The 25,115-nt window shown below is 39.3% G+C and overlaps 1 protein-coding gene across 2 annotated transcripts in view; it reads left to right on the top strand.

Moving 5' to 3' along the window:
* Positions 1 to 22,286, top strand: part of prtga (protogenin homolog a (Gallus gallus)) — a 30,919-nt gene extending 8,633 nt beyond the window's left edge. The window contains exons 3-19 of one of the 2 annotated variants that reach the window (XM_038308630.1): positions 3,836 to 3,980; positions 4,240 to 4,373; positions 4,522 to 4,818; positions 4,909 to 5,068; positions 5,396 to 5,643; positions 6,695 to 6,859; positions 8,338 to 8,643; positions 9,094 to 9,282; positions 14,406 to 14,501; positions 14,602 to 14,788; positions 15,161 to 15,288; positions 15,396 to 15,566; positions 17,140 to 17,319; positions 17,405 to 17,528; positions 17,628 to 17,769; positions 17,904 to 18,017; positions 18,690 to 22,286. In XM_038308630.1, the coding sequence (XP_038164558.1) occupies positions 3,836 to 3,980; positions 4,240 to 4,373; positions 4,522 to 4,818; positions 4,909 to 5,068; positions 5,396 to 5,643; positions 6,695 to 6,859; positions 8,338 to 8,643; positions 9,094 to 9,282; positions 14,406 to 14,501; positions 14,602 to 14,788; positions 15,161 to 15,288; positions 15,396 to 15,566; positions 17,140 to 17,319; positions 17,405 to 17,528; positions 17,628 to 17,769; positions 17,904 to 18,017; positions 18,690 to 19,058 (3,155 nt within the window). In that variant the 3' untranslated portion in view covers positions 19,059 to 22,286. The remainder of the gene's footprint in view (positions 1 to 3,835; positions 3,981 to 4,239; positions 4,374 to 4,521; positions 4,819 to 4,908; positions 5,069 to 5,395; positions 5,644 to 6,694; positions 6,860 to 8,337; positions 8,644 to 9,093; positions 9,283 to 14,405; positions 14,502 to 14,601; positions 14,789 to 15,160; positions 15,289 to 15,395; positions 15,567 to 17,139; positions 17,320 to 17,404; positions 17,529 to 17,627; positions 17,770 to 17,903; positions 18,018 to 18,689) is intronic. The other variant, XM_038308631.1, reaches the window with a different exon arrangement.
* The last annotated feature ends 2,829 nt before the right edge of the window (positions 22,287 to 25,115 follow it).

Genomic DNA, 25,115 nt, shown 5'->3' with positions numbered 1-25,115 from the left:
GGCAGGCCCTGAGGTCAAAGGTTCCTTAAAGCTGGTAAATAGATGGAAGAAGGTCGGACTGAAATGGATATAATCCTAAATTCAATAGTGTTAGATTAGTATCCAACAGTATTCGCTGATGCTTGCACTGGTTCTGCTTTTATTCGTATATTTCTCTCTTGCAGCACAAGTTTAAATATAGCTACAATTTGATGTGTTTTCCGTAACATCGCAGCGGATGATAGTGTTTTGAAGCAGAGACAGATGTACAGGTCGACTTTAAAGTCTGATCTGATATAGAGATTAAAAACAATGAAGCCTCTGTTGTCAGAGGAGGGTTACTCCTGTTGACTGATTGGAAAACTTTGTGAGAAAGATAAGGAGCTGGGGGGGGGGGGGGTGAATGGTCTTTCCAGCAGTGCTCCCCCACTCCAGCTTTTAGAGGTCACGCTGCTCATGGGAATAGGTCTTTGTTTAGCCAGGCCAGTGGTCACCGGACTGTCCTGCACGCTCTGTAGGCAGAAGCACATCTGCCAACAAGCCAGCCATAGATTTGTGGCCATTTTTAAAGTTTTGCATGCTGGTCCCAGCTTATCAGCCCAGATTTTTCATATTCTTATTAAAGTTCACAAAGGCCAGCAGGAGAAAACTATCGCTTTATTGATTAGCAGTGTTCTTCTTTGTTTGTTTGTTTTTTAGGGGAACTGACAAGCTAGGCAAAACACGTGGGGTAAACAACTGCACTGGAGAGCTTTTAGCACTATAGAAGCAAATGGGAAAGTTTTGGAGTTGATTCAGTGAACCAATGGCCATCAGCTCAGTCCATCAGGTTTTAAAAAAGTTGGTCAGTTTTATTGTCTGCCAGAAAACTATAGACTGATGGGGTTTAGCTGAATAAGAGACATTTCTGTAGATGTTTAAGAGATTATTATAAAAGAGTAAACACACCAGGTTTCAAGTATCATCTATCTATTCAAAAGAATACTGGAGCAAAAAAAAAGAAATAATGGCTCACAAGTTGTGCTGCTTGAGCTGACCATGGAAACTAAGGAAGAGAGGGCTGAACTAATTCCTGCCATTTGCACGGGAATCTTTGTTTGGGCTGACCCATCCACTGACCTTTAGAGTGTTGAGTGGCCAGCATCAGAAGTCCCATCTGCTGCTTGGAGAGTCATGGTAGATATGGCTTTAATTTGGTGATTTCAGATTACTGCGAGGTGTGATCATGTTGCAAAATAAGCTAAAAAGGCTTATGAACAGATTTTGTTTTCCTTTGCTGGGGCTTTCAAACTAACTGCACTTTAATCTGATGCATATTTTGTGTCTAATACAAATAATATAAGTTCTGAACAAATCTAAATTTGACGTGACAATGTTTAAAAGTGTTTTTCTTGTCTTCTTTTTTTTTTAAATCACATTTTGAGTTCTCTCAACTCAAGTAATGGTTTAAGTGAAGCCGATTGCGTGGCAGCTCTGAGCACCAGGATTGGTTTTGGGGTGGTCAAACTTCAAGCTACCAGAGCTGAGTGTGATTTGTGGAGGTCAGAGGTGAGAGGGGAGGATTCAGAGAGGGGCAGATGGTCAGAAGTGTTTCTTCAAGCTTTTGAGGAATTGGCAGAGGTATTTATTTTCTGTTTGGCTAAGGATGCAGTCAAAATGTTTCACCAAAAGTTTCATCCATGTGTTTTGTTTTACTAATGTTAAGGAACTGTTAAAGACAAAGAAAGTAGAAAAGAAACACGTTTTTTTTTTTATGTTGAAATAAAAGAAAGAGAATTTTACATGGTTTTACTCAGAACCAAAGAGTATTGAAAAAAAAATTCCCAGCATACCCTAATAGTTTCTAAATCATCAGCTACTGTTCCTGTGTTTTTCAGTTCAGAGTCACTTGCCTAAATAGTGAAGTAAAACGGTGGCTAGAAGGGCTCATCTCCTATGCCTGTAGGCATATCACTTCAACACATGGTGGGTGGGTGTAGGAAAGAGGGTCTAAAGGCCTCTTCTCACCTCTGTAGTTGCATCAGACAACCCCAGTGGAGCTGAAGCTGAAGGGGTAACAGCTCTGAACTAATGTGATTAAACTGGACCAGAATCTGATCCAAGCCACAGTTTTCCTCATGTCCAACACATATGAAACATTTATTTTTCAAACTGCTGTTTTTCTCCAACCTCGATGGATGTCTGCATGATTTATAGGGAAGTTGCTGTCAGTCTTGTAAATGTCATAATTGAGTGTTTTCTCTCCTTTGGAAGTCAGAGATCCCCTGCTGTTTAACACCATAACACCTGGTAACACTGCTTAAACACAGACATTCGTCATTGGCCCCATACTCACTTCAGTGTTTTTAGCGCAGTTTAGGAATTTTCTGCAGACCTTTTGCAGAGGCAACATGCAGCTCTCTGTTGAAGATAACACAATTTATAAAGATTTTATGTATGTCAATTAATAAAATGCTCTCCGTTTTTAACGTTGACCTTCCCTGGGGTTCTAAAAGGTTACTTTTTGTGTGGTTTTATGTTTTTGTGGCACATAGGACATTCAATTTATACACATAAAGAGCACATTATGTTTGACAAAGGACATTTTAGAAATGTCTAGAGATTGACATATCGTACTGATCACAATAAACTTATCACAAACCACTTTAAACATCATTGTAGTGAAATTAATGTAGAATTATAGATCATTTTTAAAGAAACAACAACTTTCAGAGTTGTTTTTTTCTGATAAAACAGATAAAGTAGCTTAAATTCTTACAACCATTCTACAGTCTTCTCCTTTTTTGTCCCTTTTTTTTATTTCTTCGTCCCTTTTTCCCTGTGGTTGTATAAAAAGGCTTTTCTGGTAGCTCCTGGTGGGTCTCATTTACTTGTGGGTCAGTTGGTTGCTGACCCAGGCTCAGTTTCAGAGAAACCTTATCCATGCAGGATGTAGCTGTTCTCCTGCAGTCAACACCTTCCTGCACAACCCGGCATGTTCCTATGCACGACATCCCCTGACTGGCATCGTTGGATGTGATAAAATAATCATTCAAAACTCTTTATTCAGTTTAGCCATATTAAAATGAATTAACCTTAATTCAGTATTTTCTACTTCTGTTTTATTTATCTTGTTTTAACTTGTATTTATACACTAATAAAGGTTTAGTGTATTAGATAGTTTACAATGTCACAGGTTTATCCTCTGTCATTCTGATGTATAAAGTGAAGCTAAATCTGGTAGATTTAAGTTTAAAACAAGGACTACTAGCATCAGTCTTCACATGTAGAAAAACAAAACAGCTATGGCTGAAAAACAGTTTGAATGTTTAGTTTAACTCCAGTCATAATGCTCCCACCTGTAAAACAGCATTTACATTTATTCCTAAAAAGGTTGGCTGCCACCTCATACACAACACTGGTGAAATTGACCCTGTTTGAACGCAGGACTAGGCTCTTAAATTAAAATTAGATTGAAACAGTAGAATTGATTTTCCTGCTATGCATGTTTTCGATCATTATTACAATGTGGCTTCAGTTGAAAAGTCCGCTTTATAAAATAGCCAATGTTTCTGTAAAATATATTATACAATGTGGTAGGTAAGAAAACAGCAATAACTGATAATAACCTAAGTAGTGATTTTAATCCAGAATCATAAATTCTATCAAACTTTACCTCGCTAGACCTGTTAAAATGACATGTCCAAGTAGGAAGATAGTTTTGCTTGAAAAGATTTCTTGATCTAGAATTGAAGTGTGAAGTTGGACAGCTAAAAAAAAAAAAATAACACAAGATATATTTTCTAACACTTTTTGTTTATCTAACCAAATAATTAGCAAAGCTGACTGTAAATTTTTCTATTTTTCATTTGTGCAGGTATGTCCTCTTTTGCACTCCAGCCGATGTCCGTGGTGGTGTCCGAAGGCTCGGTTGCCAGGTTTTCCTGTAAAATCACAGCACACCCTCCTCCCATCATCACTTGGGAGTTCAACCGGGTCACATTACCCCTCTCCACTGACAGGTTTGCAACATCATCTACAGTTTAAAATCATGGATGATGGTTTTTACCAACTAAGAAAACTGCATTCCATGTCTTGTTATTGGTTGTTTACAGGCTAAACAGGTGGAGATGTTGTTGATTAATCTAATGACAAGGGGGAAAACAGTCTGTTCCAGTCAAAGCCTAACGGGGGGGAACTAGTCTCTTTTCTAGTGGATTATTTTTTTCCATATCTACTGGTTAGAAACATCTGACATGTGGTTCCTTCCCTGCTATCCAGAATTACAGTCCTTCCCAGCGGTGTTCTTCAGATACAAGGTGTGCAGCGGGCAGATGCTGGGCACTACCGCTGCATAGCCACCAACATCGCTAGCCGGCGGCGAAGCATCGAAGCCACTCTTACTGTTACCCCAGGTGTGTCAATCAGCAAAGGGAATTAGTGAGATAAGAGGGTTTAACAGTATCAGATTATATCATGTCAGGTGATCCAGTTGCATAAACTCCTGTATTGTACGGAAGCATCTGGTAAACTCACTGAATGTCACTGCTTGTCTCTGCATAGCTCCCGGTCCTATTCTTCCTCAGAGGCCTCGTTTCATTGCTGGGCCACAGAACATCTCTGTATCGCTGCACCAGAGTGCCATCCTCGAGTGCCTAGCCACAGGAAATCCCCAACCCCTCATCTCCTGGAGCAGAGCAGACAGCAAGTCTATCGATGTTTACAACACCAAAGTGCTGGGCAATGGTAACCTCATTATCACCGACATCAAGCCCCGACATGGCGGAGTCTACATGTGTAGAGCCACTACTCCAGGCACACGTAATTACACAGTTGCTTCGGCCAACGTCACCGTTCTTGGTAAAGACAGCATTTAATTTTGGCTGTGATCAAAGTACATTTAGTTCATTTAAAGGATTTATAACTATATATCTTGGCTCTTTGATGAAGCACCTCCATCCTTTGTGGAGTGGCCAGAGAGCTTGACACGGCCACGGGCTGGCACGGCTCGTTTCGTGTGCCAAGCTGAGGGGGTTCCAGCTCCAAGGATAACGTGGTTCAAGAACGGAAACAAAGTTCACTCCAATGGTCGCATCAAAATGTACCACAGGTATTTTTCTACCAGAGATTTATGTATAAGTTCTAGGATTTAAAAGCAACTTCCCAGAGACGTCCAATTAGTTTGTTTCAAATGCGAAGGTGATTATTTACCAGTTGCTGTAAATCGGTTCAAAGCTGCTTAAATAAATAATTTTCTGTTCTCCCTCCTATAAAAGGAAAGGGAATAATTAACAACAGTGTAGATTGGATTTTAGTTGGTTTCCCAATAATATGTACCTGCTCTTATTTACTGCTTGTTAAAGCAATTACAGACTGACAACTCCCTAGAAAAAGAAAAATAGAAGCAGGTTTTATTCCCTGTATCTGTGTCTTCTAGCAAACTAGTCATCAACCAGATTATCCTGGAAGATGATGCCATTTATCAGTGCCAGGCAGAGAATGAGCTGGGATCAGTCCTGTCCACGGCGAGGCTCATCGTGGTGATGTCAGAGGACCGACCGAGCGCACCCAGAAATATCCGAGCTGACACTGTCTCGAGCTCCGCCATCCTACTGGCCTGGGAGAGACCTCAGTATAACTCGGATAAAGTTATTGCATATTCAGTGCACTACATGAAAGCTGAAGGTAAGTCATTTCTAGATACTTTTTTCTTTATTTGATTGTTGCATTTAAACCATATGGAAACATTCAAACAAGGATTTCTACCCACTCTTTTGGGTGGGAGTTAAACAACTTTTGAACAAATTAAGCTTTCAGTTTATTAACTTGTAGAATTTCAAGATTCATGGTATTTTTCTTTGGCTGAAGAAAATGCAGAAGAAAGGCTGAAAAGCTAAAGAGCTGGATTTTTAAGGATTTTAGATTTCCTGGCAACTCTTTCCATTGTTAACAAGACTCACAATGTTTCAGAGAAATATAATAGACTGTGCACTGCTTAACGACAAAGCCACTGACTTTCCTTTGAGAGGGAAATTTTCCGACTTAAACTTGAAGAAAGGACCACCTGCAGGACGTTGGATAAAGAGGTCAAAACAAATTCTTTCTGGTTTATTTCTGAAAACCTGACATCTGTCAGGGAATTTTATCTCTCCATAATGATTTTTTCGACACATTCACATTGCTCTCTCCCTGAAAGAAAAGCTGTCCGTTGACATTGACAGAGTATCTGACAGTACACTCTGCACCTGAGGTTGTTGACAGAGAGGCTCTGCAGAAAGGAGGAACTAATTAGCCTCTGTGTATTCTGTGAGGCAACAAAACGGTTTGGATCTGACAGAAAGGAAAGCATTGTGCCTTTTCTCTTATGCTCACTGAGGCATTCACTCTGTTTAAAAAATCTTTTCATTTAGTCTGAAGTATCTTGTTTACCAGGTCAGGAATCAGGACTGTTAAAAAAAATCACAGATGAGAATTTGCTCATTTGTGATTAGAAGGTAATTTAGTTATTGAGGCTTTAAGGAGATTCTAACAATTCAACCTATCAAGACAATAGAAGTATTTGTTATGGAATGCATTACCTACAAACATATGTTTGTTTTATAAGCAGGTATTAGATGAAAATATTTGAGTTAATGATAGGTTTTTCTTATCTACATGACCCTTTTTTATCCAAGATTTTTGGGACCGATCATAGATTTAGTTAATTTCTCTTTATCTAATCTAATCGTGCATCTAGGACTAAACAACGAGGAATATCAAGTTGTCATCGGAAACGATACCACGCGCTACATTATTGATGATCTGGAGCCAGCTCGCAACTACACCTTCTATGTGGTGGCATACATGCCCATGGGAGCCAGTCGCATGTCGGACCACGTGTTCCAGCACACGCTTGAGGATGGTGAGGCTTGCATGCTGGACCATTTTCAAACAACTTTCAAAGTGTTTGCACCAAAAAAACTGCTAACTAACTTATATTGTTTGTACATTAGTGTGGTTCCTTCTAATTCATGGAAATGTTCTACAAGGCACAAAAAACCACATCCCAGATGGGAAAATCAAAAAAGAATTGTTGCAGATTTACTCCTGGAGTTATACTATATTATATTGGCTATGGGAACCTTCTCTCAGATCTCAGAAGGAGCAATTCTTGTTCAAATAAAGACCATTAAGGATAGCCATCAGTGTTCTCTTCATTAGACTGCCATCCATCAACAGCATATCTTCAGTCAGAGGCGTCTTCAGTTCTAATGTAAGACAGACCACTATAGGAGATCCTTGTTACAGCTATCAACATCTACAATAACCCGCTGGAAAAAAAAAAAAAAACTCTATATACTCAATATAAAACTCTATATGACAGTTAATGTTTGAAATTTATCTTTTTGATAAATTAAAAGTTTTTAATTTCATTAAAAAAAAACATGTTGTCTAGAGTATGATGCAAACAAGCATTTCACATACGCCTGTTCAGACACCTGTAGAATAAAACCTTCTATCTCAGTCTTCTGCAACTGCAAAGTATTTTATTTTTTCTTTAAGAAAACTCTACTACCAATTTGGAAGTTTAGAAAACCCTGTTATTTTAAGAAATTGACTAAAATATATTTATTTTTGCTGAATCATAACATCTAGCTGGTTAAGAGATGAAAAAAGGGCTTTAGTATTTCAAAGGTTAAAGAGAAATTTTGTGAGTTTTTAGTGAAAAACATCTTTAAAGTATCCTTTTTAATTGACCATTTATTACTAAAATATAATTTGATGAGCAGACTGACACTGACAACAGTAGTTCAGCGTCTATAAACCTGTAGCCTATTTTTCCTGCCCTCAAGTTAAATGGGTTTTGACCAACCAAAGCATTATATTCAAGAGGGATTTTGCGGATACTCAGAAGCGACTAGCATCCAGCTAAACTCAGACGCCAAAGGCAACTCCACATAAGGTGAATAAAGTTTAAAAAAAAAAACTTGTCAATTATGAGCGTGCACTACGATAACGGAAGAGTGCTGCAGTTTTGTGTTGTGGCCACAGGTGGCAGTACCATTAGAAAACTGTCATTCAAAATCCAAAGATGGATCACACTAACCCCATAGAAGAAAAATATCAAAGTTAATGTTGTTTTCCTTCATTTATTGACCTATAAAGCATGTAAAATTCATATCACTCAACTTCCTTTAGCAGTATTTATTTGACCTTTCAAGGAAAACTCAAGCATTTCATCAATTTTACTTGATTACTAGTGAAGTGAAACATTACTAGTGAAACAAAACAAATAGTGTAATCAAACATTTGCTTTGTCATCAACACTGACTGATGAGTGCACATTATCAAGGAAAACTCTTTAACTCCAGCGTCTTTTTCTGTGTTAACTTTTCATAGTTCCTCTGCGGGCGCCAGAGATCAGCCTCACCAGCCGTAGCCCCACTGACATCCATGTGTCATGGCAGCCTCTTCCAATGAAGCTGAGCCGTGGGAGGGTTTCAAGCTACCGCCTGTCCTATCGAACCAGTTCAGAGAGCACAGTATCACAAGTAGATCTGCCTGGAGAGAAGACTCAGCATCTCCTGGAAAACTTGCAGGCCGACACCATCTACCTTCTGCGACTCGTTGCTGCTACCAGTGTAGGATGGGGGGAGCAGTCTTCCTGGACGTCTCACCGCACTCCAAAGGCATCTGGTGCCAAAGGTTCAGCATTTTAATTTTTCACGAGACTCAATCAGTTCCTAAAAAACTACTAAAGTTTAGTGGAAAATGTTTGATGGCTACTTGTGATGTTAAGACCCCACATACAGGATTGTGCAGCATGCATGTTTCAGCCTCCACAGTCCAGTGTACGATCATGACAAATGTCTTAATTTCCCACACTGCCATGGCATTGCCATCACCCTGCCCCCATATATAGACAAATTGATCTCTTTATATGGGGGGTTCTGAAACAGGCTTTCATATCCAATTACCTGCATCCTTTAGTTATATACAAACCTATGGCAGAAGTCTGTTAACAAATGAATGTACTGTAGTAAGATAAATATGATGAACATATCTTAATCACAGTTTGTTCTGATTAACACAGAGCCCTTTTAAATCCCACTAACCCCACAATTACTGGATGTTTTGAACTCTGTCTCTGTACAGTTCCACTTGCCCCTGAGCTTTATCTGGAGCCTCTGAACTGCACCACCATTTCAGCTCGCTGGCATCTTATGCCCAAAAACTCCGCCAGTGTGCGCGGCTACAAGCTCTTCTACCATGAGGAGAGTCAGCCAGAGAGTTCCCCTCTTCAGCTGCAGGCCTCTGCTTATAAACACACCATCGGCGGCCTCGGTGAGTTTTGCTTCAGATGATCAACATACGGTTTAGTTTACAGAGTCTTTCCGTAAGCGCTAATGCACAAGTGGTTTTTATTCATGCCTCATACTTGGCTTTGGTTTTGCTTTAATAAAATATGGTTACCTGATATCCTTCTTTTTCTTTGTTTTTTTTACTTAGATTATTTTTTGTTTTATATCAACCAAAGACTTGCTGACTGGTTTTAATCAGTTCAGCATTACTTTCTGTGATGAGGCTTCTTCAAAGTTTCTGTTGCTACTAAGCTCTCGCATTTAACATTAAATGTACTTCTTAAGAAAAAAAAACGTTTGTATTTATAGTTAAGCTCAGGGTTACCTATTCTACTGGAGGAGTTAGATTGAAACAATTTCCCTTCAAGAAAGAAGTTTGTTTGTAAGAAAAACAAAACAGGCACCTGTCAAACTTATGTAAATCCGTGCAAAAGGAATATGTGTGTAAAAAAAAAGAAAAGAAAAACGGTTTATTTACATTTCATTGAAGATTACATTTCAAGAATTACGTATGTCCTTCATAATTATCAGTGGAAAAGTCTTCAAAGAAATTGCATCAATCATACCTTTCCTACCACTGCTAACTGGATTTTTTTTGCATGTTTCCATGTTTATTTTAAATCAAATCATCTTAAATGATGAGCTCAATGTAGTCATGTTGGGCAATTTAAATTTCTTTAAACTTCAGTCTACCAGGGGTATAATTATAATAATATAAAATTTTATAATACTAAAATACCAAAATGACCAAAAAAAATAATTTAGAGACACAGTTAGGGGTGTCCAGCTCTGATATTAAGAATGTCTATATTTCTGAAATTAGTCATGACAAAAAATTATAAATGCTTGGAAAATATCTATTTATTTAAAATCCCTGATATGATCAACCTGATAAAAAACTCCAGTTCTGGTTCATCTGGTTCTGTTTAAAGTTTATGTAACCCATATGTTAATAGTACATGGTTGCTTCTACCTATATTTACTGTTGTGGTTTTTATTAATACCTATTGATCAAACTTTTTCAATATTCCACACTGCAAAATAAGTAACTTAAGTATGTATGATTGGTGCTGATATCATATCAATATCGCTATCTGTGAGTACTTAAGGCTGCAATATTGGCATCATATCGAAAATGAGAAGATTGTATTTTTTCTCAAAACAGTTCAGATTTAGGTCTCTGTGATCTGATCTGTTTGCCACCAAACATGTGAGTGATTAATTGGCTTAAGTCTTGTCATGTGTTGAGCAGAGATTCTCTGGGTGGAGAGAGAGAGCAGCACCACTTCCATGACCTCTCACCTCTTAGCAGTATTTTTGTGTGGAGTTTTTCTTTGGCTGTTGAATAGAACTTGGGGCACATCAGAGCTTTTGTGGCCCTTTAGGTCAGATTCATTTTAGCTGTTTTGTTTGAAAGAGGAGCAGGGGGCTCAGGCCAGTGTGCTGGACATCTGACCATCTGTGGCCAAGGGGGTCAGCCAGGTGGTCAGCAGCTAACTTGTAAATCAGGAAGTTCTGTGATTGTAGGACATCAGAAAGACAGTAAATTACTGCTGGTGTTTAATACAGCTACAGCAGTAGTTAGTGAACATAATTACAAAGATTTAGAATATTAATTATGTACTTTTGTAGCTATACAAAGTACATAGATAATAATATCTTAATGTATTACTTTTCCTGGATGATTTTTGTTAATATGAAATGTATTTTAATGCAAACGTTAAACGTGGTAAATGTTAATCAGAGTCAGCAAGTTGCAAAACACGCTCAGTTAATAATAGAAAAATAGTTGAAAAGATTGTTTTGTTCCTCTGTGAAAAAGGGCTCTAGCGAGGCTGTGTGTTAAAAAGTGGAAAGCTGCTCCATGGAGGCTGATTTATCACGTGTTTTATGACTGCTTTGAGCAGTGTTGCTTAAAGAAGCAAGAAGATCAAAGAGTCTCATTGTGTTTGGCTTTCAGAGCCACAAAGAGGGTTTATTAGCTTGGACCTAAAGGAAATGCTTCCCTTCGCCAACTGAGTTGTTGCTCAAACAATGGGCAGGTCTGAGATCTCTCTCCTGCTTCTTCCAGCTGTAACACTTCTTTAGTTTGTGCTAATGATCTGTGAGGCCTCAAAAGTGATCATGCAATACTTAATGAGGTAAGCTTTGTTACAAGGTAAAGGTGTGATCTAATCTACAAACTTTTTCTTAAATAAGGACAAAATCAGAGCAGTAATATAAGTCAGGTGGTTTACTCATACAAAATACATAAGCATAATCCTTCCCACACAGTGTCTCAATAAATTATTATAAAATATATTTTTTGATCTGTTAACAAAGCCTTTGACACTCTAAAGCATTTGGTTCTAAAGGTTTCTATTTATGTTTTAACTTTACACAAACCTGAGACATTCAATGATGTATCTGCAATACCAGCTATGTTTTTATAATCTAATGCATATTTTATAAACATTTGAATTATGCTGAATTTTCTCTGATAACTCACTAGCTCTGTTAGCACAAACATAAAGGACAGAGGTTAATTTTTGCAATAATACAGAAACAGTTTGATATTGTTAATGGCTTGCAAAATAACATCATAAAATAACATAGAGGTCTAAACCTGACATTTAAGGCTATTCCTCAACCTAAACTAACTAGAAGACCTTAGTCCCTGTTTTTTTTATAAGTCTATTCATACTTTCTTGGTTTTTTTTTTTAATTGTACTTTAAATAAAAAAGCCTTTTAACTTCCTGTGGCTTTGCATCTGTGTTGCCTGCTGTAAGTATCCGTGAGGCTCATCCTTTCCAGCAGGTGATCACTTCAAATTAAATCTGCCTGCTCTGTTAATTATATTTCCTATAATCCACTTCATATAAAACAGTCTTTTTTTTCTACCAACACCACTTATCTCTGAACTTTTAGCTGGAATCTGCTGAGTCAGTAGAGACATGTATTCAAGCGTCCGTTAGGGGCTGCTGCCATGTACAGTTTCAGCTTTTTACAATGATTAAAATCCCATCCATGAGAGGCAGGGACATGTTGGAGTGGCTCCAGCTGGCATAAATGGGGCAGTGATCTGACCCTTCCTCACATGGGAATGCTGCTTGGCTCATGAGATAAACCTGCGTTTATTGCCAAGGCTTAAATACCTGTTGGTACCAGAGAGTGCTGTGTGTACAATGTAGCTTTATATGTCACACCATAGCACAACTGATGTCACTCTAATTAAAGATGCACAGAAATAAGTTGGAATAAAAGAAACACATCAAAAGGCCTACTTTTAAAAGGCTATTTCATGCTGAAGTTGTGGGTTTGTCGGCGTCCGTCTTTGAGTTGATTTGTGCGAGTTAGTTGAATAGAGAGGAGGAGGTGGGGACGATGATAGATGTTGTGGTGTTGGGGGAGCTCATGCGGGATTTTGACATTTATGGCCCCTGTTCAGGCCTGGCTTGCTGCAGCCCAGGGGGCTTTTGGCAACAGAACAAAACTTCAGGGGCCAGCAAGAATTGAGTTTCAGCTGTAAAAAGAGAAAAAAGAGCGAAGTGCGTATGGCACAAATGTGTTCTTCAACACTAACAAACCATCTACTTTCTTATGATTTTGTCAAATTTCACATATGGCCAATTTGATAAATTATTTATGAGGGATTTTATGGCTGGTGACATTAACATCCTCATTGTTTTTCTATCTAAGGATCTAGCTGAGTCACTTTGTCATGCTTTTGTTTTACTCCAGGAGGCTGAAACAGAAACCTGTTGACTGAGTTGTCTCTTATCAGGATGCTGCTACATCCTTTTTAAGCAGCAGTTTAATTCTTACTCTCTGTGAGATTCTCTGTTTTTCCACTCACTTCCTCTGCCCCCCACCCCCTCTGTCAGAGTGAGATGTGTATCCCCTCCTTTTGCAGGATTTAGCTTGCCCAGATTCCATGTCAAAGGTCATGGCCCAGATGTCAAAGCTTCCCCCCCTTCTCAGAACTCCTCCAGCGCATAATTACGACAGGCCCATTGTATTTGTAGGGCGGAAAGAGGTGCGCTCTAAAAGCCTGCTCCTGTTTAGAGTCCGATGCTGGGGTCTAAACCTCTGAAAAGGTGACTCTGCAGGTTAAAAACTGACAGAATGAGACTTTGGTTTTACATGATGCGCTTTGACGTCACCTTTTTCTTCAACTCTGACAGTTTCAGCATTTTACATATTCAAAATCACCAGCCAGATCATTCAGAAGTTATAGATTAATCCTTTGGCTGTTATTGTCTTTGCTGCTAACTGCTGCAAAGTAGGTTTCCTGAACAAAGGGTCTCATCTCATATATCAGTCCCACCTCCCTTGGATTCTTGGGTTTTATCTCAGCCTGACCTCCTGGCCCTGCCGTGGCTCCATTTAAACTTCTTGGGGGTGCTAGCAGCTTAGCTCCACCCTTAGTTTAAACTTTGCAGCCTCCATAGAAACACGCTCGTCCTCCTGCAGTGTCTCTCTTTTCCTCTACCGGAACAGATATGTGTGTTTCCCATCTACTAGATGTAAAATGCTTCATTTATTTAGTATTTTTTCTTGTTTTAAAATATTAAATGATATGCAGCATTAACGGGAAGCGTGGCAAGCCTTTGAGGTATAAAAGGTCAATTTGGTCAGATGGCTATTGTTGAGGAGTGGGTCTTCATGGTCACTAAGGTCACAACTGCTGCTGACCGTCTGCAGTGTCCCTCCCTGGGGATTTTTCTTCTCTCTTTGACCCCTCCCCGATTCAGGACCAGAGACAAAGTGACCACTGACCGCCCGGCCTGACAGGGGCCAAAGAAAGGCCTTTGTCATTTGCTATCAAAAAACCCTGGCTGACAGGGTGATGGATAGTGGAGTTGCTCTGTTCTGCTGCCCTTAGTGGGGTTAAAACTGACCAAAGGAGTCCCATCACAGCCCCCATGTGTCGACTATTTCCCACCACACCAGGAAACCCCATTTGCCCCACACCCACACAATCCAGCTCTCTTAGAACAGCCTTGCTGTTCATTATGGGCTGGAGAAAATCTTGCACAGCACTGTGGCTACTTCTGAGTAAATAGCAGTGGTGGCAGGGTTATATTGAGCAAAAGCAAAACTAAATGTACTGTTTCTAAATTCAGACCCAAGAAAGAAGTATCATGTCAAGCTGCTGGCTTACAGCGCGGTTGGAGATGGGTACCAAGCAGATCAGACCATCAGCACCCCTGGATGTGTCTGTAAGTTTTACCATGCTCCAGAAATGTTATGATTTGCTTGCTTTTCTTTTAAGCTTAAGTAGAAGAGTTTAAATAATTCTCAATGTGATTTCTCTGTTAGCGGTGCGAGATCGCCTCGTGCCACCGCCACCGCCTCCTAACAACGTGCAGGCCAGGTCCAACAGCTCCTCGGCTGTGTTACTGTACTGGGGCCGTCCAGCCTTCACCTCCACCCATGCAGTCAACTACACTGTCCGCTGCAACCCTGTAGGACTGCAGAACGCCTCACTCGTCCTCTATCTGCAGACGTAAGCATCAGTCATACTGTTTAAAAAACTTCTGATTTATTTTTAGTCTTACATTTTCAAAAAGTATTTTCTATTTAGCATACTTTTGGATATTTACTACCTGTATGAGGGTGTTTTTCGCTGGTGATTTTAGCTTTTTATGAACTTTTTTAGTCTGAATTTGGAAGAACTGTTGCATTTTTACTCCATAAATCCTCCCCGCAGAGTATCTATTTGTAGTTTGTGTTCCCTCAAACTGCTCCACATCGCCATCTGCTGGACATTTGTCTAACTCAGCTTTTATAGCTGAAGGATATCAGTCAACAATTGAACAAAGCAAAGATTTAGATGGTGGATGGAGGTTTACTGAACTGTCATGTCTTCTCTCTGTAGAGGTGAACAGAGGCTTCTTGTGCGTGATCTGGAGCCAAACACTAAGTATGAATTTGCTGTACGCCTTCATATTGACCAGCTTTCCAGCCCCTGGAGCCCTGTGGTTTATCAGAGCACTTTCCCTGAAGGTACATTTGAAATGTAACTGTTACTTAAAGCTAAAATGACTCACATTAGGTTTTCAGCTAATGGTATAACTACACATCCTGAGTTTGTTCTCTGCATTACCTGTCAGCTCCTACTTTACCTCCTTCCAACATCAAAGTGACTTTGATTGACGAGGACACAGCGCTCGTTTCATGGAAACTACCTGATGAACCAAACGTAGCTGTATCCCACTACACCATACTGTATGCCTCACGAAACGCCTGGATTGCTGGTAAATGGCAGGTGCTGCAAAGAGAAGGTAGGTAGAACAGTGAATGAAGATAAACGTACACGTGTGTAAGGCTTCATGCTAAAGCTACAAGCCTTTTTTTGTACATGTACATAGCAGCTGGTGGTGAGGCTGAAGAACATGAATGAATTGTTTTTCAGCATCTTCTTCACTGTAGAACCACCTTTTGCTGCAGATGCATCAGGACACACATCTAAAGGATGAAACATGATTATGTTTTTAATGCTGTTTTGCTGCAAGATCCATCCCAGACGTGTCCTTTTGCAGTCTGATTTCCTTCCAGGATTTTCCTTCACTTTACTTCCATCCATTTTCCACCACAGCACAATGCTGCCCTCACCATGTTTCACACCTACCGGTAGTTTGTTAATAGAAACATTGCAAATTACTCTTCTGCCACTCCTATTTATAAATTTGGGTAGCAAAGGTAACCCCTTTTTCAAAACTTTGCTGTTTCCCCTAAAGCTTTCTAAAAGGGGCTTCTTGTGACTTTCTTTCAATGTTGGCTTTCTTGAACTCCTTCTTAAAAATCAGATTTGTAGGGTGCAAAGCTTAAAACTGCCTTGTCGAGAGATATTCCCACCTGGGCTGTAGATTTCCACGGCCTCTCCAGAGTTTCCTGTAACCTCTTGGCTTCCTCTCTGAATAAAGCTTCCAATATTCCAGCATGACAGTTTAATTACATATACAGATAAAAAAATATCTAACCATTTATTTACCCTTCCTTCAACTTCACTGTTATTCCCTGTTTTAAGGTTTGGGTTTGCATTGTTTACTCCTTTTAATCTTCACTGATTCTTGATATTCTGACAATAACTCAGAAGATGTTAAACATAAAGTCATTCTTGCTGCATGTGAGGAGAGATTAATTAGGGAAGTATCAGAGTTTGGTTATAGAAATCTGCTGTCTGGTGTGTGATGCAGCAGAGGTGTTTTTAAGGGGAGATGGCCCCAGGAAACCCACAGGCAACCCCCCTCTGCCACTGGTAAGAGGTCAAAAGTAAGATTTTCACAAAGACCCCTTCAGCCCTGCCCCCATCTCACCCCAGACTGAGTTTCCACCTCCCTACAGTCCCTGCATGGCCTCTGGTGGAGAGCAAGCAGGGTGGTAGCAGTTAGGGAATGTGGACAGCTCTGACCCCCCTGACCTCCAGCTTTTATTTTACCTTCTTTCTGTGAGGATGGCCATACTCTACATTGTAGTACATTTATTTCTGATTGCTTTTTGTCGTTGCTGTTGAGAATTGTATATTATCTTATTATTCTAATAATCTTAGTTTGTTATCTTAAAAAAAAAACATGTTTGATTATTTAAACCAAGTCTGTTTACTTTAGTGAAACTTAAGACCAGCTGTGGAAACTTAATATCAAAATATTAAATGTATACTTTGAACATTTAACCCCTGAAAGCTCTTTGATAGATTATTAAACTACATTTTTTTAAGAATCTCTCTCTGTTTTCTTGTGTTTCACTTGTCGAAAGCCTGAAGTAAGCAAGTTGGAGCTGTAAAAAAAAAAAAAAAAAAAAAAGAAGCTTATCATTTTCAACGGTTTATTCATAGAGAGCATCTTCTACCCACAGGGAGCATCACCATGGCGCTGCTGGAGAACCTGAGTCCAGGACAGGTTTACCTGGTCAAAGTCTCTGCATCCAATGACATGGGAGATGGACCATTTTCTAACGTCGTTGAGCTGACAGTGAAAGCAGATACCTCTAATGGTCACCATGTTGGACTCTCCAGTGGCTCCACTCACTCCACAGGTCAGTGAACCCCACAGAGCAGACTCTCTCTAATGTTAGGAGGAATTACGTGGCATTGCTTCATGTTGTAATCAATCCCTTTCAGGTTTTTCTGATGGCTTCTATCACCTGGACCAAAGGTCAATGACAGGTATCAGTGTGGGAGTTTGCATCGCTCTGACCTGCATCATTATCTGTGCGTTCATCATTGTGTGCAGAGGCAAAAACAGGTACTTAGTGGCTCCCAAAGCTGTGACTTACACCCGTCCGTCCCCCCCTTATTTTTCAAGCTTCCTGAAGCTTCATGCTATGTTTTTATTTCCCTGCAGGAAACTATCAGCTGTGAAATCCTACAGAGAAGGATTACGCACATCTGGTGCAGCTGCAATACATGTAGGAGCTGAGGGCGAAGTGCAGAACGATGAAGTGAGCATTCCTATGATGAGTCAAGGTCATTTCATTGATGCAAAGGTAAGAGCAGTCTGCTGAGAGATTCCTGATGCGTTTCCACAGTAGTTGTTAAGCAACTTCTTAAATTCCTCTTTATTATCAAGGATAATGTAGTCTTCATTTGAGATATAGTAAAAAAATGTTTTTTATTGTAGGGTGGAACCAATCTTATCATAAATTCTAACGGGCCTGTTCAGTCCTGCAATGACAAGAAGAAGAAATGGTCTTTCTTTAGAGGTGAAGGGAAACAGGACAGCATAAATTTGCAGGTAGGTTTAAGAAATAGACTTTTGGAAACTACAGTTAAACTCTAAATACAAACTTCAAATCTTCCAAACCCCTGAACATTAATCTTTCTCCACTTCTGTCATTAAAATACTTCCAGTTCTCTGTGCGACTTTGGTCTCCTGGGAACGGTTGTATCAGTGAAGAATTTTGTGACAGACAGAGCCTTATGTAAAGAGTGAACTCTTAACATCTTGAATTTACCCGCAAATTGAAACGGCTCATTGTGATATTCACATATCATAGACTAAAATTTGGTTTTGATATATTTGTAGTAAATTGCTCTCTCCTTAACTATTGTTTTTTTTCATTGCTGCTGAACTGTGTTAGTGTTATGGCGATAGGTTTGATGACAGGACCGATGACAGTGTTACTTGATGTTTCTCCACCCAACAGTTAATAACTGGAATTTTAAAGGTTCTGCAAAGGTGTGAGGGGTTGGGATTAGCTTAATTTCATCATTTTACAAAAGAAATGTTTGTATGCAGAGGTCCTACTGTATTTCTATTTTGTGAAGTAGAGCTTGAAGGTAACCAAGCAACCATACAGTTGGGATAAGGTGAAAATTCATAACAATATGGTTTTCAAATCTCCAAGTTAGTATTTTTTTGTCTCTTTCATCACACTTAAAAATGTTATTTTTTTCTGTGCTGCAGAACAAGAGGAATGGTACACTTTCCTACCTACCAGGAGCCACGGTGTTGACCTACAAAGAAGAGCTTTCTTCAAACCACTCCACTACCATGCAGGAGCTGCTTGGCCATCCTGGCGATGCAGAAGGATCTTCCAACAGCGAGGGCAGCCACGAAACAGGAGATTCAGGACGCTTCTCTCATGACGAGACGGAGCTGACCAACTCAGGTCCCAACAGCCGCCCGCCGTCTTTGACGGAGGAGGACGGCGGAGACTTGGACTGCGGCTGTCCTTCTACAGAGCCAAGCGAGTCTTTGCCGAGGAGTCCGGCTGAGCTGAAATTAAAGGGGTCTGTTGATGGCGTCTACGGCCCAGAGATATTCTCAGAGTGAAATCAGTGTGTAGCCAAGTCTGTGAGGCTGAATGTAGGTGTGAGTGTATTTGAGGTAGTGAGGGAGTGTATGTTGTGCAGGTGAAAAGTAGATTTACACATTCTTTGCCTCATCTGGATCATTTGGTGATTATGAGCTACCAAACTGTGAATACTTTACTTAGACAATGGTAACAAAATCCAGCCAGAATCCCACTGGAGGCTCCACTGATGACGCAGCAATAATATGAGTTTATCTGGGAAGAACATCAACATGATACCTGAGATTATGTTACCCTTGCGCTTTGCTAGGTTTAGATGATCAGAAACTGACCAGAAACGCCTGCTAAAATGATCACAATGACTGAGAGTATGTGTGAATGAGTTGTGTGAGCTTGCATTTATTTCTGTTTTGTTGCTTCTTTAAATTATCTACAGGAAGCCAACTAAAACAAAAATGATTTTTTTTTTCTTTACTGTCTGTTTTTTTTTTTTTAGGTTTTTTTTTTGTGTTGAGTATGTTTTGGAACAAAAATCTCACCCACCATGAATGTTAAAAAGGTCGTCTTGAATGTCAAAAAAATTAGGCATTTGGGAGATTATTTATGAGAGTTTATCACTGGAGCAGAAGGGAAGTGTGAATCCTTTTTTGCTGATTTATCTACCTCGGTTTGTCTAAGGGCAAACCTTCAATATTTAATAACTCCTTTTTTTTTCTTCTTTTGTTTTTTGTGATGTGCTGCTTCAGCGTCACCGCTTGTACTTCCTGATGACTCTTTTGTCTGTTAGTAATCCCCTTTATGTTGTCAGTTTGTGTTGGATTCGGCGAATGATAAGGGCACTGCAGCTACCTCCTCTCGCTCCACCCGGTGTGTGGAAATGAAGTTTTTTTTAAACTACACACCCTTTTTTTCTAGTTTCACCCCCTCAGATGTTGCTGAGGTACTGAGCCAGTATTAATAATATATGTGTTCATTTTTGTCCCCGTTACTGATGATGGGTGTGAGAGAAATGATGAATGTCAGCGTGTGTTCTGCATGTCGGTATGCAGTCTGCCCCTTTTTTTGTTTGTGTTTTATACTACCTCGTTTAAGAGTTGCTTTTATTGTCCTCTTCTTTTCTCAAACTCAGGGAACAAGGTTTAGTAAGTTTAAAAAAATCATGTAGTATTACATGGTGAACTGACAGGGTATCATAGTACTGAACTGTTTTATTGTTATGTTGCTTTTATAGAAAATGTATTGAATGTACCTCTTAACGTTGTGATCCTGCAGCTCAGACGTTAGATAGAGCCCCCCCCCCCCCTGCAGTGTGTGTTTTTACAAGCTCCTGTGTTCATTTGATTTGTGTAAACATTCACACCAGAAGTGCTTGCAACAGCATATCCGAATAGAAAAGCTTTAATAATTGGCCTTAATGTAGGAGGGAGGAGCCCCATGTGAGGATGCGACACATGAAGAATGATTGTAGTGGAAAGTGTTTAATCAGAGACTGAATTGAAGAATGAACACTGAAATGTTTTACCTCTAAAAAAAAGTCTATTTTTCTTAGAAGATGCTATACTTTAGAGGAGTACACTGCGTAGTAACTTTATAGTTTGTTTTCTCTGCTAGCCTAGGTGATGATAAGCACTTGTCCGCCACGTAGTTTATGCTGAGGGCAAATATGCAGCGGTGACTGTGAAGCTAATACCCAAAGAGTTGTTTGCTGATTTTTTTGTTCTATTTGAGGCATCTCAGCTGATCTTTGGAGAATGGAGAAGTAATCAAAACAGACCAAAGAGGAATGGTTGCTTCAGAGATCAGCTGAGGTGCTTCTCCTCAAACAAAGCCTTGCACATTAGTGGCCTTGGCCTGCGACCAATAAGTCCTGAGGGTCGTGGGCTGAAACTCTGAGGAAGTGTCCAGCTTCAATGGAGGGATTTTTAATAATCAAAATTATGCACACTGATTACATTTTCCTTCTGCTGAGTTCCTCATAAGCAGTTGCAAACAGATGTAGGTGATTTTAAAAGATTTTATTGATTAGTGTCTGTGTTGCAGCTGCGCAGTTGCATGGAAATGTGCCCCCTATAATTGTCCCTCACAGTAATTTAAAGAGAATACTTAATTCAATAGAATAAATGTTTAAATATGTGATTTTATTCCGATTTATTGTCTATATTTTGATAATGTATCTTTTTAAAGAGGTCACAAAAAATAAACGGAGTGTTTCTTGTGGCTGGTGATAATGTAGACAGTGTGGGTGCACATGCTTTGTCGTGCTTCTGTGTTTTTAATCAGAGGACTCTGCAGAGGATTCAATCATATGAGAAGAGAAGAGACACAATCAGTTTTAATTTCTTTTCAAAGGCAAACAATATGAACCAAAGATTTTATTTCCTAATCCTCACCGCTGCATATTGGCCCAAAGTTCAGATAATATCCCATCCTCGTGTCAAACGTTATTATCAGTGTTTTAATGTTGTTTTTGTCTTTATAATGCGTTTTTTTTCTGTGAAAGAGCATTCTGTAAACAGTCTTTATTTCTGATTTGATTTTTTTGCGCTTTTTAAATCAGTTGAAAATGTTGTTTCACATAAAAAAAACAGTTTGTTTTAATTCCAATTTCTTTGTATTTCATGTATTTATGAGGCTTAAAGGACCCAACTTTGGATCTGACAACCTTTGACTTTTTTCTAATTCCACAGCTCTATAAAGCAAGTTATGCAGTCACAGAGATAACCTCCTTGTTTCAAACAAATATATAACTGTTATGTATCCACAGAGGTCATAGTTGGGTCCTTTAAAGCATATGTAGGTGAACAAGTGCTACCTCAGATGTTTGATCTGTCCTATTTTAGTTTTCAGTGCTGAACGTTTGCTGCTCTTCATCCCATTAAAGGTGTTATGTTGGAATGATGTTCCTGTCCGAGGATGTGAATTTAAATGGAAAAAACTCAGAGTGACCCGCTCTCTTTTCCCTTTTTTCCGATCGTAGGAGCACTGTGGGTCATTTACAGTTTCACTCAGGGGGACCCACAGTCACTCCTCAATCAAAAAAAAAAATGGTCTCAAGCTTTGAAATTGAATGTATTGTTTTCTAATTAATATGCTATGTGATATTTACAGTTGTTTTGTTATGTTTGTCATTAAAACTACTTGCAAGTTGTTTCTTTTTGGGAAATTATTTAGAAAGAAGAGTTTAGACAATTGCCTTACTATCAAAAATTCTGATTCTCAGTTTAAATAAAAGTATGAAAATCCCTAAAGAGAGTTGTTTTTATTTACTTTTTTTGGCATTTGATTAGTTATTTATTCATCAGTGATCAGTGAGGATAAGAAGTATTTCCCCCTTATGTGGTCAGATGAGACCAAAATAGAACTTTTTGGTTTTAATTCCACTAACCCTGTTTGGAGGAAGAATAATGATGAGTACCATCCCAAGAACACCATCCCTACTGTAAAGCATGGTGGAGGTAGCATCATGCTTTGGGTTGGGGGTGGGGGGTTCTGCACATGGGACAGGGCGACTGCACTGTATTAAGGGGAGGATGACCGGGGCCATGTATTGCGAGAATTTCGGGAACAACCTCCCTCCCTGTTTGAGCATTGAGGATGGGTCGAGGCTGGGTCTTCCAACGTCGCAATGACCCGACGCACACAGCCAGGATAACCAAGGAGTGGCTCTGGAAGAAGCATATCAAGGTTCTGGTGTGGCCTAGCCAGTCTCCAGACCTAAACCCAATAAAGAATATTTGGAGGGAGGGAGGGAAACGCCATGTTTCTTAGTGACAGCCCAAAAACCTGACTGATCTAAAGAAGACCCGTGTGGAGGAGTGGGCCAAAATCCCTCATGCAATGTGTGCAAACCTGGTGAAAAACTACAAGACCTCACACAACATTTAAATGCACACAAAGGCTACTGTACCAAATATTCACATCGATTTTCTCAGGTGTTCAAATACATATTTGCAGTTATATGATAAAAATAAATAGTTAAAAAAACATACATTGTGATTCCTGGGTTGTTGTTTATTTCTAACAGTGGACATGCACCTACAATGTGAATTTCAGATCCCTCCATGATTTCTAAGTGGGAGAACTTGCAAAATAGCAGGGTGTTCAAATACAAAATTTTTTCACTGTAACTTTTATTTGTTTATACTATTTTAGTCAAAATTATGAATTGTCTTTAGCTGCTGAGTTTCTTTTTAGAAAGATCTGTTCATTGATTCAGAAAAAAAAGTGTACACAATACAAAAAGCTTAAACACATTTAACAGAGGTTGTTTCTGTTAAATTATATTTAGGGAAGGTCAGAGTACACAGACCCTGAAACAAACAGCAGAAACATTTCATAGGACCACATTGACGGTATGACACTTTAATCCAATGCAAAGTAGTCAGTTTAGAGCTGGCAGAACTAAATTTGCTTTTCCTTCTGAATACCTCAAACACACAGACATGGCTAACTTGCTGAAAACTGAATAAAAATGTCCAGATTGTACTCGATTAGCTATTTCCCACCCCTGGTGTAATGTGACGTTAGAGTTAGAATGTGTTAGGTGTGACTGCTGAGCAGATGTTTTCCATCTGGGCTTAGTGCTCTAGTAGCAATAGGCAGATCAACATGGCACCTTATAGGGAAATACCTCTCATGATGCTACTATTTATAATGCATATGTCATTTTTTTAAATAAATGAATAATAATGAAAAGATTAAAACCAATCTCTATTTCCTAACTCAATCCTGTTGGATCATTTATGCATAAGGACTTGACAATTGTTGCTCTACATAAAGAGGGCCTAGGCTATAGAAAGAGCCCCAACACCATGAAAACAAGTTGGGACACGATGACCATATAACAACACAGGGTCCACTCACAGCAGGCTTCGCCTTAGATATTCAATCCAATTAGATTTATAGTGGTAACAGCCAGATTGGTACAGGGTTTTTTTTATCTAAGGGAAACCAGCTGATTGAATTGACTCTTCAGCAATCCCCCACACTAAGCTTGCTTGTAGCAGCAGTGGAGAGAAAAACTCCCTTTTAACAGGAAGAAACCTCCAGCAGAACCAGGCACAGTGTGAGTGGCCATCTGCAGAGGTGGAATGGGGTTCACGGAGACGCCGAATAAACAGATATTGACATAAATGAAATAGTATCTTTGGTATTCCGGTCTATTTAGAACACTTTGATGCTGAGAATCGACATTCGCTTGGAGTAACCTAGGAAAAGAATTAGAGTAGTATTCCCCTGTGGCCCGGACACTGGTGGAGAAATAAGCCAGAGGGTGAGTGGGACTGAGAACAGTCTGAGATTTTAAAAAGGAGGTGGGGTTGAGGTGGGTGAAAGAAGGGAGAATGTAGGGGATTATGAAAGATGATTGGCTTCGGAGGAAGTGTGATCCAGACGTTTATTGGCTGAAGCTGAACATCACAGGTGGTTCAGGTGACCTCATGTAGAGACATAACTAGTTCTTCCATCAAGAATAAGGGGCTTTTTGATGACTGTATGTTACATTGTTTTTATCCAATGAATAAAAACAGTGTCATTGGATTATCTGTTTGGCATAGCTGATGCTTTGTGCATGCTCTCCTCTCTTAATCAGGACTGAGCAAGATGGAACAGGAACGTTTTGCTGCGCTTCTATTTTAATTTTGTCGTTGTGTCATACTTTTCCTCTCAGTTATCATTCCATTGATCTGATTTACAGTTCATTTCAAATTGACTCTTAGTTTTTTGTACTGTTTTTACTTTACTTATTGTTTTAAAAATATGATTGAAAAACCTAGCCCACGAGCACCCTCATTTACATTTTCCCCTTAAAGTTATGATATATGTTTACATGATTTATTGGCTGAATCTAAAAACATCAAAGATATTTTCAATTTAAACATAGATATTAAATAATACAATACAACCTACAATAACTTAAATCTGAATGTACTAGGTAATCAAATCATTTCAGTTTAGTCTGTCAAATAAGCTGCCTGTAGTGTTTTTAAATGTCCAGCAGGTGTCAGTATTCTGCGAGACAGTATCAACGCAGTATCAATACAGTTTGGAAATGTGTGGAAACGCTTCAAGATTCCTCA

This window comes from Cyprinodon tularosa, unplaced genomic scaffold (genome assembly GCF_016077235.1).
Source record: "Cyprinodon tularosa strain WSP-4 unplaced genomic scaffold, ASM1607723v1 ctg642, whole genome shotgun sequence".
Taxonomy (NCBI): Eukaryota; Metazoa; Chordata; class Actinopteri; order Cyprinodontiformes; family Cyprinodontidae; genus Cyprinodon; species Cyprinodon tularosa.
This window is presented reverse-complemented; position numbering and strand designations above follow the sequence as displayed.